The 18,022-nt window shown below is 41.0% G+C and overlaps 1 protein-coding gene across 1 annotated transcript in view; it reads left to right on the top strand.

Annotated features, from left to right (window-relative positions):
- The window catches only part of GALNT4 (polypeptide N-acetylgalactosaminyltransferase 4), a 111,917-nt gene extending 103,152 nt beyond the window's left edge, over positions 1-8,765 (top strand). The window contains exons 9-11 of the mRNA XM_077269613.1: positions 98-208; positions 3,855-4,007; positions 6,735-8,765. Coding sequence (XP_077125728.1) covers positions 98-208; positions 3,855-4,007; positions 6,735-6,866 — 396 coding nt within the window. The 3' untranslated portion in view covers positions 6,867-8,765. The remainder of the gene's footprint in view (positions 1-97; positions 209-3,854; positions 4,008-6,734) is intronic.
- The last annotated feature ends 9,257 nt before the right edge of the window (positions 8,766-18,022 follow it).

Below are 18,022 nucleotides of genomic sequence, written 5' to 3'. Positions count from 1 at the left end.
TTCTTTGTTGGTTATACCAGGAGTTAATACATATTACATTTCAAGATTTCATTTTAAAGGAGTTAAATGTAAAGATTCCATTTAATGTATCCTTCAGATCCGCAGCATGGGCATATCATCCGAGTGTTTAGATTACAATGCACCAGATCATAACCCCACTGGAGCTCACATCTCACTGTTTGGATGTCATGGACAAGGGGGCAATCAGGTATGTTTCTATGTACAGGCAATTTATGAAATTGATATGTAGAGCGTAATGTGGCGGTAATGTCAAAGTAGTAAGGTGTGCGCGTGTGTGTGGTGCGTTACACATGGAGAGATGCAGCTTTGTGTAATGGTGAAAGCTTTATTTATCCATCTACTTTTATTTTTAAGTTTTCTTTGCACTTACCGATGGAATCACTCTGATTTATAAAGTTACATTGATAAGAGCAGCATATAGCATGACCGCAACACTTTTCAGACAGCTAGAAATTGTCTTGTCAGAAAAAGGGGACATGACTTTAAAGCTACCAAGGCACATTAGTTGTGTGTTAATTTGTGCATTGTCTTCTGTAAATCTCTAAACCTGTTTTCAACATGCACTATTTTTGGGAATATGGTGCATGCTACACTAATTGTCTGCTGGTGAACCAAGAATATGCTTGTATTCATGAAGGGACTGAAGCATGTTTGTTGGCTGTCAGAACTGTACAGTACCTTTTTGTCCTTGCTAACCTCCATAGATACATGTGATCATCCACATTGATGGTAGATATAGTTCGAATAACTTGGATACAAAAATTCCTATATGGAATTCTATTGGTAACAAGATCAAAACTCAATATATAGTAGTATCACAACTAGTCCATAGGTATAAATAAGCCTAGGATATTATGGAGTTGCAGCCCTCAGCTGTCGGTTTTACCTCCAATCACAGCTGGGAACCGCGGCTGTCTGACCGGCGGTGATAATTTTACTACCAATCAGAAGCAGTTTTGGCTGCGCTGTCATGCACATGACAGTGTGGCAAACACTGAATGTTCAGGCCCCCCATTCAAGTGAATGGGGTCCAGGTACAGTTCTGGTACCTGCACCCAAGCTTTTATTTTAACTGTTCGGCCGAACCTGAACATCCAGGGGTCCACCCATCTCTAATTACTAACCCTACTACCCTTCATAATCACTGTTTGGCCCTGTCCATATAATCATTGCTTGATGCTGCCTGCACACATGCATGTTGGTACTATGCCATTTATGATTTGGAGTAGGTGGGAATAGGCTGGCGATATCACACACTATACATATAAATGTAATTACAAAGGCTCGGTGCTGCTTGTAGATACTATAATTGTCACTGCTATTGGTATGCCCTATATCCCTGCAGGTATTAGCAGCACTCTGGTTCAATCTTTGTAATCTAATATTTGATAAATAAGATTTTTGGGTTTAATATTTGTGTATGAGGGTAGCACAGTTTGGCCCCATATACTTCAATGCAGCTGAACATTAATGTCCAAAACAACCAATGGGCGACACTATTTCAGGAATTTTTACATAATCTAATATATAAAGCTGAATGTGTGTGTGTATGTGTGTGTGTGTATGTCCGGGATTGGCATCTGCACCGTCGCAGCTACAGCCACAAAATTTTGCACAGTCACACGTCTGGACCCCGAGAGCCTCATAGGCTATGTTGTGAGGCGAAATTTTAACCCCGCGCTTTCCAATTCACCAAACAATTTTGCCCCTATCTACATAATGGGGAAAAAAGTGAAAGGAAAAGTGTTGGAGGCAAATTGACAGCTGCCAGATGTGAACAAGGGGGACTTAAAGAATGCGAGCAATGGCGCCAAAGAGTATATACCGTACAGTTGCTAAGGTGGGGCCCCGATATGGGATACTCACCACACGGGGCTATGAACACACACACAAAATGCGCCACACACTACCATGTGCTTGAACACATATACCACCCTCAGCACACATTTCACCACACATACACCAACCTCGCCACATAAAAGTCAAAACACAAAAGTCACCGCTCAAAACTCGCCACACGCAAAATTCGCCACATGCAAAACTCGCCACATGCAAAACTAGGCTCACGCAAAACTAGCCACACATGCAAAACTCACCTCATGGAAAACTCGCCACACGCAAAACTTGCACACGCGGAAAAATTGTCACATGCACAAAAGTTGCTACACATGCAAAAGTTGCCTCACACAAAACTTGCACATACTCAAAACGCACCACACATAAAACTTGCCACACGCAAAACTTGCTGCACACAACTTGCTACACTAACCTGTCACATGCAACTCGACACACAAAATGTTGCTACACGCATGTCGCCACACAAAACTCATCTCACAAAAGTCTCTACATGCATGTCGCCACACGCAACTCAACACACACAACGTGACACATGAAACTCGCCCTAAAACACACACAAGTCTGGTATTATCCTTCAAAAATAAAAATCTGATATTGGGAATACGGCAGCTGTCAGTCACATGACCTGTCTATTACGTGTATGTGTGAGCTAATATATACTGCTAGGGGGGAGGGCTTCCTGTTGGCTGGGGATTTATCAGGCTGCCAATTTAGCTCACAAATACTGAGGTAAAAATACTGACCAAATAATGTGTGAACGAGATCTAATACAGGAGGAGATGACATACAGGTACATACTATATACAGGGGAGATGACACACAGGTATATACTATATACAGGAGCAGATGACTCACAGGTATATACTATATACAGGAGGAGATGAGTTACAGGTATATACTATATACAGGAGGAGATGACATACAGGTATATACTATATATAGGAGGAGATGACACACGTATATACTGTTTACAGGAGGAGATGACATACAGCAGGTATATACTATATACAGGGAAGATGACATACAGGTATATACACTATATACAGGAGATGACATACATGTATATACTATATATAGGAGGAGATGACATAAAGGTATATACTATATACAAAAGAGATGACATACAGGTATATACTATATACAGAAGAGATGACATACAGGTATATACTATATACAGGAGGAGATGACACAGGTATATACAATATACAGGAGGAGATGACATACAGCAGGTATATACTATTTACAGGGGAGATGACATGCAGGTATATACTATATACAGGGGAGATGACATACAGGTATATACTATATACAGGAGATGACATACAGGTGTATACTATATATAAGGTAGATGACAAACATGTATATACTGAGGGGAAAATGAGAGGTGTGAGGTGAAAATGAGAGGTGTGAGGTGAAAATGAAAAGATGTGAGTGCAAAATGAGAGGAGTGAGGGAAAATAGTGGAGTGATCGGAAAATGGCAGATGTGAGGTCGAAATGACAAGTGTTAGTGGGGGGAATGAGAGGAGTGAGGGGGGAATGAGAGGAGTGAGGGGGAAAATAAGAGGAGTGAAGGGAAAATGAGGTGTGAGGGGAAAATGAAAGATGTGAGGGGGAAAATGAGAGGCGTGATGGGAAAATAAGAGAAGTGAGGTGCTATAACTAACCACAGATATTTACTATGCCCAGGCAACGCCGGGCTCTTCAGCTAGTATTTTATAATTTAACATATTGAAATGTGAAAGAATCAAGGAATTGCTAAGGGTTTGTTATGAATCTAACCATAGCTAGCAATGAGTTGCGTTAGTTACTGGTTTATGCATAGTTAGGGTATGGCTCTGGTTCATCTTTATGGCTATGGGAAAAAATCAAGCAGTTTCGCAAAACAATCTTTTTGTGTCGGGATAATTGCATTTTCCATATATCCCTACAGTACAGCTTGTCATGACGTATACACATATCTTTCTTTTTTTTCAGTTTTTTGAATACACGACAAAACGTGAGATTCGTTTCAATTCAGTCACTGAACTATGTGCAGAAGTCCCAGAACACCAGACTTATGTTGGGATGAGACACTGTCCTAAAGATGGTAGCCTGATGCCTCAAAACATTATTTGGGAGTTTCGACTTGTAAGTTCTACTAATAATTCTGTTTATATACAAATGTTCTGTATTATCCCTATTAATGATTCATGTTTTATCATTATTCATGTTGTAGTCTTATATTTTAATGTAACATTTCATTTTATTTTACACATACACTTTTAAGGCTGTGTACACACTTTCCGGATTTTTTGCGTTTTCTTCGCTATAAAAACGCGATAAAACCACGAAAAAAAGCTCACATTAAGCATCCTATTAAAAGAAGGCAATCCACATTTTATATGCACATGCTGCGTTTTTTTCCTGAACGGAAACGCATTCCGGAAAAAAACGCAGCATGTTCTTTAATTTGCGGAATCGCGGAGATTCCGCACACATAGGAATGCATTGATCCACTTACTTCCCGCATGGGGCTATGCCCACCATGCGGGAAGTAAGCGGATCATGTGCAGATGGTACCCAGGGTTGAGGAGAGGAGACTCTCCTCCACGTACTGGGCACCATATAATTGTTAAAAAAAAGAATTAAAATAAAAAATAGTGATATACTCACCTTCTGATGGCCCCCGGAGTCCTCATTCCTCTCAGCGGTGCACGTGGCGTGTTCCATTCCCAGGGATGCATTGTGCGAAGGACCTGCGATGACGTCGCGGTCACGTGACCGTGACGTCATCCCAGGTCCTTCGCACACTGGATCCAGGGGAACGGAAGCCGCCGCGTGCACCGCTGAGGGAGATCGGGGGAAGCCGGAAGGTGAGAATAACCATTTTTTTTATTTTTTTTAATTATTTTTAACATTAGATCTTTTTACTATTGATGCTGAATAGGCAGCATCAATAGTAAAAAGTTAGTCACACTTGTCAAACACTATGTTTGACAAGTATGACCAACCTATCAATCAGTTTTCCAAGCGATGCTACAGATCGCTTGGAAAACGCTAGCATTCTGCAAGCTAATTACGCTTGTAAAACGCTAGTGTTTAGCGGGAATACGCATGCCAATTCCGCATGCGTTATACCTGCGGCAGGAGTTGCGGAATTGCCGCGGAAATTTCCATGGCAATTCTGCAACGTGTGCACTTAGCGTACATGTTTCTTTTGTGTAACATAACATTGTATCTGAGCAATGCCTTACTGAAGCCGAGCTGCGGCAGCGTGCTGGATTATTGTCTGGACTTACTATTGTGTATTTGTTTCTCTGCTGCATTTTGGTTAATTGTCACTTTTTTTGTTTAAAGAAAGTACTAAAGAGTACTATGTCACAAAAAACTTGTCATAAATGTATTAGGAGCTGTGTACTCTGGTCAAAATGGTCTGCATGCATATTCTTCATGTGTCATATGGTAACATGGGGCCAAAAGTCACTATTCTGAACGGTTTACTCATATGAGCCTGAATTTGAAGATGAAATCATGATTCATAAGATTACAATTTTTTCTCTAAGTACCAAATGTTCAGTTTTTGTGATGTAATGTAACATGGGAGCCACAGTTTCCTGTTTTTAAAGGGAATCTGTTACCGCCATAACTGAAATTAAGCCATTTCTCTACATTCTTATGGGAACTCAAAGATTTTTCTAGGGGCCTTTTTATGTAAAAACATATGTAAATGAGGGGTTTTCAGTGCACAGCCTGTATTGATTCCTCAGCCTTTCCTATAGTGATATTGCAGGAGCTGAGAGCGCACACAATACCCATGTGCACTGGCACCCTCTGGTTCTGTCTGCAGTGGCCGCCTAGTGCACCATTGCACCTGCAGTGTCAGTACTTGCAAGGCTGAGGATTCAATACAGGCGGCGCTCTTCATGTGCTGTCCATCAGTCATCACAAGGGTAGGGACTGAGGATGGTAACTGAGAGGCGGAACTGTGCACTTGTCTACTCTAAGGGGGCACAAAAGCCCCTTCATTTGATTTGTAATACATCTGTTTTTAGATAAAATAATTATAACCTGTACCACAAGTATGATTTCAGTTTGGGTGTGACCGACTCCTTTTAACTATGTTTCCTGCTCTCAAAGGGAACCTGTTAGTTGATTTATCCACCCCAAACCCTGGGCAGCATGATTCCCAGCCTGGCTGCATGATTTTTTCAAGCCAAACACAAGCCTTTTTCAAGCAGAGTCTCAGTCTCTGTCTTCAGATTTTGACAAAGGCTCATGTTCAAGCCAAAATGCGTTACGTATATTTGTATTCTGAAGATTATGGAACAAAAGTCTACGAATTCTGCAAATCTACACGTGATTGCCGGTCTCCATCATTTGAAATACGTTGCCATCCCTAGACACAAGCACCATGTACTTTGAGTGCTGATTGGAATTGGTATTTACTGATTATTTTCTCTGAAATGCATGTACATGTAAGATGTAAGCTCTTCCAAAAAAATGAACTGATTCATACAAAATAGCAAAAATAGTGTAACCGCAGATGCGAGTGCGACACTCATGTTTCTAGTAGTAAAAGTTTCAGGCTGTTTTCACATGTCTGACCTTTGTGGCCAGGACTCACAATGTCTAGACAGCTCGCAGGTCCATTTACTTGAACTCAACCGCCTCGTCACATGTATTAGTCTTTTGAGTTCCGGTCGGAGACCCACGGCTTGTCCAAACATCACGCTGTGTATTCACACCATGAATGTCAGACGGGTGAAGTCGGCCTTCTTGTGAAGTAACATTTTATGAAGAGCATGATGGTAGCCAGGCACAGCATAATAGTACCTGAATAATGACACTTTCCACACCTTGTGTGTTTCTGTACAGGATGGAACAATATATCATCCTGACTCGGACAAATGTCTTGGCTCATATCGTACACCAGAAGGCCGCGCAGATGTGCAGATGCAGCCGTGTAACGCCTTGGAAAAGAATCAGCTCTGGAAGTTTGAAAGGTAGAAGAAAATGGCTGCAAAAGGGACTGAATAGAAGTTTCTCCAGTTTACACCTGAAGCTCCAAGCGCAGAAGATCTAATTTCACACAGGCAGATTAGCCTGACCGGACTAATGTTTACCTGACTGCATCTCCGCAGAAAACCTCACCAGCATTTAACAATACTCCATATTCTACAGTGCCTTGGTACACAATGGTACATAGCACATTTGTTCATCACATGTTTATTTATTTGTGAATTATGCTCCGTTTTAGAAAGGATTTGATATATTAGGGGATGGAGATACACATCTGCACCCAGTGCCACGTATTCATATCATGTGAGACTGTGCAACGATTGTCATTGCCAGGCACTTGAACAATGCAATGCTGCAGCGGAAACAAACAAGGATTTCAGAAAAGCTGTTGGAAATTGTGAATTAGTACATTGCTATTTGGGAAGAACAAATACTCTAGTTGTTTGTTGATATGAAAAGATATAGCGGTGCCTGCTCTTTCTAGTAGCGTGTCAGACTGGTCTTCCAGATGATCTAAGGTTCTGATATCATTCTGTAGATGAGCCCTAAAACCGATCAAAAGGTTCATCAGAGGACGGCGGATCCTGTGGATCACTTACTACGGGAAGCTTACTTTTTCTTAGCCGCAAGAAGACTTTTGGTCGTAATTCCCACCTCCAGCACCCCCATCTGTCTGCAGAATAGGGGTGTCCTGATCACTTGTCCCAACTGGTTCCAAGTAATTGCGATGTGCCATAAATGTCTGGCATGAGACAACCCCTTTATTAACTTCTTGTTGCAACCCGCTTCCCAAATGCAGTATGTGAATCTGGCAAAGCACTCCGAAAATTGCCCTACTTGTCCAAATTTGTTATAAATTCGTACAACTCCGATTTTCCTATTTCTTTCCAGGATTTGAAATATTTAGTGTGACAATTGTGATTCAGGCTAGAAAATTGATTTTGTCAACGGTACTTGTAAAACTTTTTTTTTTATGTGGAGATGGTTCCACCCAGTTTCTCCTACCCTTCCGTATAGAATACTGTCCATGTAACGGTACCTACTTTCTATGCAACCAGGTATGTGTGTGTGTGTGTGAATACAGGTATATATTATGCACAGGTTTCTGGAAAATCTGATGATGATCTATTACATTTTTAATTATTCTTTGTGTGAATGGTGCTGTAGCTCTCAGGCTGTGTTCACATCTTCTGGCCATATGGTGCCTCAGAGCGGCTGAAAACCACAGCAGATAGTAGATTGGCATGGTTTGCAAATGATAGCACCTAGAAGCAATTTAGTTCTGGTCACTCAGTTAACGGGCACTTTACTGCTTAACTACTTGGTCAGAAATGATTAAACTCTTAGGTGAAATAATCTGGAAACCATGATGATCTCCATATTAACACAGTTGTTGGCCACTTCTGGGGGTGATGCGGCCAGGACGTGTTATCACAGCCTTAAAGGCAACGTATCATCAGTAAACGTAACTATTGTTTAAATCAGGTTGTGTTAAATGTATTTAAAAAAATATATATTTTGTCAATTTGTGCTGTAAACTATTCCCTAAAGAACAGAAGTACGAGCTTTTGGAGTTTCCCTTTTTTTTAAATTTCTGTACTCTCTGACATTCATTGCACCAAATTCATTGTATTGACATACGGGGTTTGTGAATTTTGCACAAAATAAACAATGGAAATCTTTTTAACTTTAGAGCAAAAAGTTGCAAAAAATTCTCTAAGCTTCTGGTTGTACATAAAAATCACTCCAGTGAGGAGTGGAATACAGTGCAACTAATTTTGTGAAAAGTTACAAATGGTGCACCAGGCAACAACATATGGAAATCCTAAATCAAGCCCACAGTGGTGAATTAAAAAAAACACAGCACAAGAGAACACATAAAATAGACTTAACATACAAATGAAAAGACGAATTTGGTGAGAAAACACCAAGAATGCAACAAAACAGGCAAAAATGCAAGAATTACAGTGTGAAAATGGCAAGATTGCCAATTATATTTTTCTTTTTATATTGTCGTATGAAAAAAAAAGCCAAACTAGTTTTAAGTATTAACGTAGCATAAAAACGTAATTTAAGCAATAGGTAATTTTCTGATGATAAACTCCCTTTAACGGGAACAACTCTGCTTACCAATCTCTCCTAAACCGCCACCATTACTTTATATAAGAATATTCCTGGATTATAATACGGTCCATACACTTATTATGCAATCTGAAAAATCAAGTTATAAATCTGGTTTGTGGTATCCAGATCATCCAGGACTAGTCCGGCAGAGAGTTGATTTCCCCAGACTAGTCCTGCCTCAGATCTTGTACTCACCCCTGGGCGTGATTAGCATTCACCACCCAGGTGACGTCACCATCAGGGCTCTCACGCATCAGCGCAATGTTATGCCTTCCTGGCCATGTGCAATGAAGTCAGGTGTACGCCCTGTGGTGTCATCAGCCCAGGTAGGTATCGGTGACGCCAACCCTGCTTCACTGCAGCTGGCTGCAAAGCGGAATTAGCATCACTAATGCCTACCTGGACATGCTCAGTGGTCGGATGAAGCCAGAGAGCTTACACCTGGCATTATTGTGCATGACCGGGAAGGCAGATCATTGCGTTCATACATGAGAGTTGCTGAGCCCTGATGGTGAGGTCGCCTGTGTAGTGGATGTTATGCATCCGTGGACATCATTACAAGGTCTGTGGCAGGACTAGTCTGAGGAAATCAACGCTCCGACAGACTAGTCCTGGATGAATTGCATACAATTAATGTGATTTTTCAGACTCTGAAATAAGTGTATGGCACATAAAGGACCTTCTTATAATCCATGAATGGGCTTATGTAAAGTTATGGTGGTGGTTTAGGAGGGGCTAGGGAGCAGACTGGCTCCTTTTTAATGCTTTTACTTGCAGTATATTGATCTCTACTGAAAAGGGTGTCTTCCACTCAACTAATTTATGGATCCAAAGTAGAAGTGATTTGTTCCTTTTGAGGCTTGAATGCGAGCTGATTCAATGTTTACCAGAGGTTGAAATAAACCCTTTTTTCTTGTCTGCTGCATTCGTTGTATGAACAGTACTGCATATTAAAAGCTAGCTATTAGAAGAATTGTTCAGAATCACTTTGGTTGTAAACTACTGATTTATAAATGATTGATTCTATGGTATCACTTACATAAAAATATTAATTTAAATTTCATATTAAATCTAAAAAAAATTGTTGGGAAATTAAACAAAAAAAAACTTTTCTAACAAGTTGAAGTGTGTTCTCATTCTTTATTTAGTTGTTTTTCCATAGCTTCATTCTCTTAAGCCTAAAGATGTTCTCCATAGGATAAGTGTGGAGCTTCTGCTCCGATTCTGCTCCAAAATCTTCTAAAAAAAAAAAAAAAAACTCATTGTGAGCATATCCATGAAGAGTATTTGAGTGTTGCAGAATTTTCTGCAGCATTTCTGCACCAATTGGTTAAATTTGGTTACTTGCGTTTTTTTCCGTACATTTTTTTACATGTGTTTTTATTGTATTTTTGATATTGTTTTTTGTGTCTTTCTGGTATGTTTTAAGTTATTTTATTTGTTTTTAATATTTACCTGTATTTGGTTTTGGCAAAACTTTAATACATACACGTGTAGATTTAATGCGTCCAGTACGTTTCCATGCATGTGCTTTTTTTTTTTTTTTTTTTTTTTTTACCTGTGGATTTTCTGTATCTAATGCAGCACAGTGGGCATTTCTATAAATCCCATTCACTTTCTGGATTTGGAAGATGCTGTTTTTTATGCAGCGGAAATAAGCAGTGTCAAATACTAATTGTAGGACCTTAACCTTTGAAAGGGTACATTTCCACTGGCGAGGAAAACGGACGAGTGCAATCCGATAAAAAATCGGATTGCACTCGGACCAATGTTATTCAATAGGTGTCTTTTCATTTGCAATTTTTTTCTCGGCCGAAATCGGACTGAGAAAAAAATCGCAGCTTGCTGCGATTTGCTGCGAGTCTCGGACGAGACTCGCCAATGCAAGTCAATGGGTGCGAGAAAAAAAATCGCACAGCACTCGCACCATGCGAGTTCTGTCCGATTTTTACGCACCGGTGTCCTTTGAAAAGCCGGTAATTCAGCGCGGTGTACAGTAAAATCACACTGACAGGTTAGAATAGAGTAGATATATGCACATAGAATGTGTGTATATACATATATATATGTCAGTGAGACACCTATATATGTATATTTATATTTAATGCAGCGCTAGATAGCATAAAAGCCGCTAATTCAATTGCCGGCTTTTGCTCTCTCCTTCACAAACCCGACATGATATGAGACATGGTTTACATACAGTAAACCATCTCATATCCTCTTTTTTTTTTGCATATTCCACACTACTAATGTTAGTAGTGTGTATGTGCAAAATTTGGCCGCTGTAGCTGCTCAAATAAAGGGTTAAATGGCGGAAAAAATTGGCGTGGGCTCCCGCGCAATTTTCTCCGCCAGAATGGTAAAGCCAGTGACTGAGGGCAGATATTAATAGCCAGGAGAGGGTCCATGGTTATTGGCCCCCCCGTGGCTAAAAACATCTGCCCCCAGCCACCCCAGAAAAGGCACATCTGGAAAATGCGCCTATTCTGGCACTTGGCCACTCTCTTCCCACTCCCTGTAGCGGTGGGATATGGGGTAATGAAGGGTTAATGCCACCTTGCTATTGGAAGGTGACATTAAGCCAGATTAATAATGGAGAGGCGTCAATTATGACACCTATCCATTATTAATCCAATTGTTGGAAAGGGTTAAAAAACACACACACATGATTTAAAAGTAGTTTAATGCAATAAACACAGCGGTTGTTGTAATAATTTATTGTTCTCTCAATCCATCAGGAACACCCTCGCTTTGAAAAATAATAAACGCACAAGATACATACCTTCTGGTGAACCGTCTCGTCCCACGAAGTAATCCATCTGAAGGGGTTAACTAATATTACAGGCAGAGCTGCGATAAACCACTCGCTCGTACCTGTAATCCCCGGGTGCTGAAAGGAAAGCAGGATCTATACTTACATTCAGTCGCGGTGAGGCGCCCTCTGGTGGATGTTCTCATGAACTGCAGCCTGGGAACTTTTTCCCACGCTCCAGGTCATATGAGGACATCCACCAGGGGGCGCATCACCGCGACTGAAGGAAATGTAGGTCAATGACCTACATTTCATTCATTCGCTGGGGAATTACAAGCACGAGCACCGCTGCATTTAGCAGGGCTCCTGCCTGTAATATTAGTTAACCCCTTCAGATGGATTACTTCGTGGGACGAGACGGTTCACCAGAAGGTATGTATCTTGTGCGTTTATTATTTTTCAAAGCGAGGGTTTCCTAATGGATTGAGAGAACAATAAATTATTACAACAACCGCTGTGTTTATTGCATTAAACTACTTTTAAATCATGTGTGTGTGTGTTTTTTAACCCTTTCCAACAATTGGATTAATAATGGATAGGTGTCATAATTGACGCCTCTCCATTATTAATCTGGCTTAATGTCACCTTCCAATAGCAAGGTGGCATTAACCCTTCATTACCCCATAGCCCACCGCTACACGGGAGTGGGAAGAGAGTGGCCAAGTGCCAGAATAGGCGCATCTTCCAGATGTGCCTTTTCTGGGGTGGCTGGGGGCAGATGTTTTTAGCCACGGGGGGGCCAATAACCATGGACCCTCTCCTGGCTATTAATATCTGCCCTCAGTCACTGGCTTTACCATTCTGGCGGAGAAAATTGCGCGGGAGCCCACGCCAATTTTTTCCGCCATTTAACCCTTTATTTGAGCAGCTACAGCGGCCAAATTTTGCACATACACACTACTAACATTAGTAGTGTGGAATATGCAAAAAAAAAGAGGATATGAGATGGTTTACTGTATGTAAACCATGTCTCATATCATGTCGGGTTTGTGAAGGAGAGAGCAAAAGCCGGCAATTGAATTAGCGGCTTTTATGCTATCTAGCGCTGCATTAAATATAAAGATACATATATGTGTCTCACTGACATATATATATGTATATACACACATTCTATGTGCATATATCTACTCTATTCTAACCTGTCAGTGTGATTTTACTGTACACGGCGCTGATTTGCCGGCTTTTCAAAGGACACTGGTGCGTAAAAATCGGACAGCAATACGGATGTCATACTGATGTCATACGGATGATGCGATTAAAAATCGCATTGCACTCGCATTGCACTTGCATGACAATCGCATACGTTACATCCGTTTTTTCGGTCCAGATTACGGACCGATTTGTCTCTCGGCAGTGGAAATGTAGCCAAATAGTCATGTTACACAGACTGTTAGAGCTTTTAATTAAAAAATACTATTTTTGAGGCATTGATCAAAAAAGCATTCTGTTATCAGGTTGTGAAATTCGACTGGATCATCCTACTCTTTATGATCCTGTTAAAATAACAACCTTAAAGCCAGGGTCACACGACTGTAGATTCTCTCATCCCAGAGAATCCGGTTGATTATACTAATGACACTCTGATCAGAGTTTGATCCGAGTGTCAGCATAGCATGATCCGATTCTCTCGGGTGCGAGAATCAGAGAACACTGTGAGTCCATGATTTCCACGCAGCTATAGACTTGAATGGGCAACGCCTGTCCAATTTAAGAGTCAAATTGCGGCATGCTGCAATTATTTTTTTTTTTTTTCATGCCAAATCGATATGAGAAAAAAAGTTGATCAGCAATGGCCAATTACAAATCATTGGTCTGAGTGCTAGCCGATCAAAAACATTGGATAGCATACGTCTGATTAATATGGTGGTGTGAGCGAGCCCTAGGACAGATATTAATATTCTCAAAGCTCCACTCGGTTTGTAGTTTGATGGTCTTCAGAACATGGAAGCAAATGGAGGTCCTGTTACATCAGTTACCGAAGAGTACTCAGACCAGAGCGCTCACCATAGATTGCATTCTTATACCAATGCCAAACCTACATGATCATTTTGCTAACCCTACTTTAATTCACTGGGACAACTACACGTCCCCTCTATCCCCTACAGTCAGCTGGTTCTAATGGGTCTGCTTGGATTTGTAGTTCACTAATCTGAAATATATTTACTAATCTGTGGTACAGACTCTGCTGTACATCTGCAATCACAATCTTTTCCTGATGGATTCTGTACAAATTTATTTGACCTGCTCCATCAGATGCCAGATGTACAGAGGCATTCTCCATAGGAGCAGTATTTATAGGGGGAAATATATTTGTACATCTCACGCTTGAGTCATCCGTACTGCAACACATGGCGACTGCACAGCTGTGTACTAAAATCTCACTGAGATCATAGCAAAATAGTAGGCCAAAGACCCTAAGCTATGGTGGCACAAATCTGTAAATGTCCTCATGCTTTACCCCAGCTGCACAGAATGTCCTGTACCTGAGCATGTGCACATTCAGTGACTTTTCTCCATCTGTGAAGAGGAGGATTTGTCCATTACAAGTAGAGAATGCAGTCACATAATTAATTCACAAGTCCGCCACTCGCCACTATCTTGCGCCCTATAGCAACAGAGGCAGAGGCTGTGCCTTGTTTACACAACATGTACATGGTCAGCATGGGGTAAGGTGTAAGGCAGTATAATAGAGATGTAGGAACCACAACGGTTTAGGGCTTGCGAGAAAAAATAGTTATAAGTACAGCACACAGATATACTGTAGACCTGGATCCTAAATATGTCAGGTGCAGAAATCCATGCTCCTATAGTGGGCTTCTGTTTGTCTCTGATTTCACAAAGGGACGCACATGGGGTACTCTCATGTGTAATTAGAAGAAATGGAGAATCCAGCTCAACGAGGTATTTAAAAAACCTTTTCTTTTTCACTAGAAAATATGCTCAATAGAGGATAAAACATCAGCGTAGACAGTGAATAAAATGCAATATCAATGCGTTTCTTGTGACCAAGCACCCTTATTCATGATCATTCCCATGCGTAATTACAGATTTTGGTTACGATCACATTCTGTATTGGGAATGCATTCTCCGCTAGAAGCAATGTTACTCGGGAAGAATCTGGTGTGGAGGCCATCATGGAGGTATGGTTTTTGTGTTTCATTGGTTGTCACCGCCATCCTATGTCCCAAACAATAAACAATAATTGGATCTGAAATACTGTCAGATATAGATAAGTCTCCATACAGATACAAATTGTCAGAAACCAAACTCCCAGTCACAAGTATGTGATACATTAATAAAGGTTGGTTTTCCCTCAGCGATTTGTTCTCACCATGTTTTTGACTTAGACTGCATTCATATGCAGTAGTCACATCATTTTGAAACCGCAGCTGCCCTGCGCCGCTGTAGACGGCCAACTGTTTTCCTGCAGAATCATGTAATCTTTGAGGGAAAACAGCTGTTTTGTACCCAATCGTAAAGGCTAGGTAGTTTTGTGGGTGAAATAGCTACCTCCCTTTCACAAGTGATTGTGCAGGGAAACAATGGAAAGACCCCAGCGGTATGATGCTGCTGTGGTATGATGCCGCTACATGTGAACGCAGCATTACAGGTAAGGCTAGGTTCACACTTCACAAATTTATACAATGTGATTTTCTGGATTTTATTTTTGGTATCTCTCAATGTTAAAATTAACCTACCCTTAAAATTATAGACTGTTTATGTCTTTGTCAGTGGGCAAACTTACATAATCAGCAAGAGATCAAATACTTATTTCCCCCACTGTATATAAAAATGAATTGAGCATTCATTCTGCAACTTTATTGGAAATTAAATCTTGCGCCTTTTCCTTTTCTTTTTAAAGCTTCTCTTGATACCTCTTCTCTTATAGAAGGCCAGCGGTTCTGCTCTGTGAAGCATCCAGCAGTAGTCCCCATCATATTCACATTACATCTCCTTGATATCCTGATGAAATCTTTCTCGTCTCTAAGGGTATGTCTCCACGTTCAGGATTGCATCAGTCTTTGGTCAGGATTTTATGCAAGTAAAATCCTGACCAAAACTGCACCTGAGGTCACTGGCAGGTCACCTGTGGTGTACCTGCGTGTTTTGCTCATAGTAGCAACATGCAGCGTTTTGGAAAAACGCACAACGCATGCGTTTTCGCGGCAAAAACGCATGCGTTTTTAAACGCATAGTGGAGTCTGGATTTCATAAAATCCCATCCACTATGCTGTAACATCTGGACGCTGCGTTTTTGACGCAGCAGAAAAACGCAGCGTCAAAAACGCAGCGTTTCCTGAACGTGGAAACATACCCTAAGAGCACCGTTTTCAGGAAAGTAGTCCAAATGGGGATGTCATTTCAAATTCATCAAACAACCCAAGGCTTTGAAATGTTTCAGCCTGGTCTTGGACTTAAATTTTCGATCTTTGTTGTAACCTAGAAATTACTTCTTTAAAAGAATCACAAGCCCTTTTCTCATCAGCTTTAATTTTTATATTGAACAAGTCGTCCTTCATGGGTTCCCGAATATCCGGACCCACAAAAATGCCTTCCTTCAGTTTTACTTTGCCCGGTCCCTGAAACTTGGCACACAGGTACTTAAATGTCTCTCCTTTCAGTAGCGCTTTCACAAACTGCTTCATCAGTCCAAGCTTGTGGAGAGGTGGCAGGAGAACTTTAGTTGGATCAACTAAAAGTCCCGCAACTATGTTCTTGAGTCAAGGTTTCAAAGATGTTCTTGTTGGCCAACTTTTTCAGCTCCAGTGATGAGTCTTATCCCAGCTGTCCTATTCACACAAAAAACATAGGTACACTTTTCTAATGAAATTTGTAATGTTTCTTTGTTGTTTTTTCACTACAAAACTACCACAAATGTTACAAAAGTCAGGTGAATTACGACACCCCCATGTAGCCATTTCGATAATGTTGATAGAAACCGAAGCTTAATTCACTACAACCACTAAATACTGAAAGGAATCATGGTAAGCCCACCACCACAATAGTTGCCAACCGTCCGTAAAAACATGGTGCTTTTCTCTTCCGTCAGTAGCAATAAAAGCACTGTCTGTGAATTTTACCACCACCCCGTAAGTTTGTACTGCACATACGCTAAAAAAAGCTGCCATGTGCAGTGTAAACAGGACCTGTCCCAGAAGAAGAGTCACGTGTGAGCCTGGAGGATGGCGTCAGACTGACATGAAAAGGAGTTCCAGCTGCAGTGCTCCTGCTCCTCACCGCCTGGCTGATGATCCGGGACTCTGTGCACTACAGGCAGTCAGGGGGTCTGCCTAGCATCGTTCTGACTTTCAGTGACGTATCAGTGCAGTGATCATGCTGGCGTCACTACAGCGTGCTCTATGCTGAGACATGACAGAGTCAGAAAATGTTGAGACTACCTGACCGCAGCGGACACTGGAGCACTAGCAGCAGGGAGAGGTGAGTATTATTAGGCTATGTGCACACATTGCAGTTTGTGCTGCGGATCCGCAGCGGATTTGACTCTGCGGATTTGCATCTGTTTTCCATGTGTTGTACAGTACCATGTAAACGTATGGAAAAAAATCCGCAGTGCACATGCTTCAGAAAAAAAAACACGTGGAAACGCATTGGTGTTTTTTCTGCAGCATGTCCATTCTTTGTGCGGATTCCACAGTGGTTTACACCTGCTCCTCAATAGGAATCCGCAGCTGTAAATCCGCAGGTGGAATCCACACAGTGCGGTTTACCTGCGGATTTTGCAAAAACAGTGCGGAAAAATCCGCACACCAATCCGCAACGTGTGCACGTGGCCTCATTGTTACTTATTTTTTTATGAATTGATCAATATATGTATATGGTGCCATTACACTGTATGGAGCAATATATGGGGTCATTATACTGTATGGAGCAATATGTGGGTCCATTATATACTATATGGACCATTATACCATATGGAGCACTGTGGTGCCTATAATACTGTATGGAGGACTACATGGCGTGTTTTTAATGTTGTTTTTTGTGTTATATAATTGTATTGATGTTGATTTTTATTGATATACTCTTTTACAACATTTTAAACATTTGATCAGCTTTATACATTGGTTATCTGTGGACAATAGACAGGTCAGGTATGATTTTCATCCTCTGAGGTTCCTTTCTTTGTCAGAGAGCAGTCCATTCTGGTTTTAGGGGGCGTGTCAAAAGTTCATAAAAATTTTAGTCCGTC

The sequence above is a fragment of the Ranitomeya variabilis genome, chromosome 6, assembly GCF_051348905.1.
Source record: "Ranitomeya variabilis isolate aRanVar5 chromosome 6, aRanVar5.hap1, whole genome shotgun sequence".
NCBI lineage: Eukaryota > Metazoa > Chordata > Amphibia > Anura > Dendrobatidae > Ranitomeya > Ranitomeya variabilis.
The sequence above is the reverse complement of the archived record's forward strand: the minus strand, read 5'-3'. Positions and strand labels throughout refer to the sequence as shown.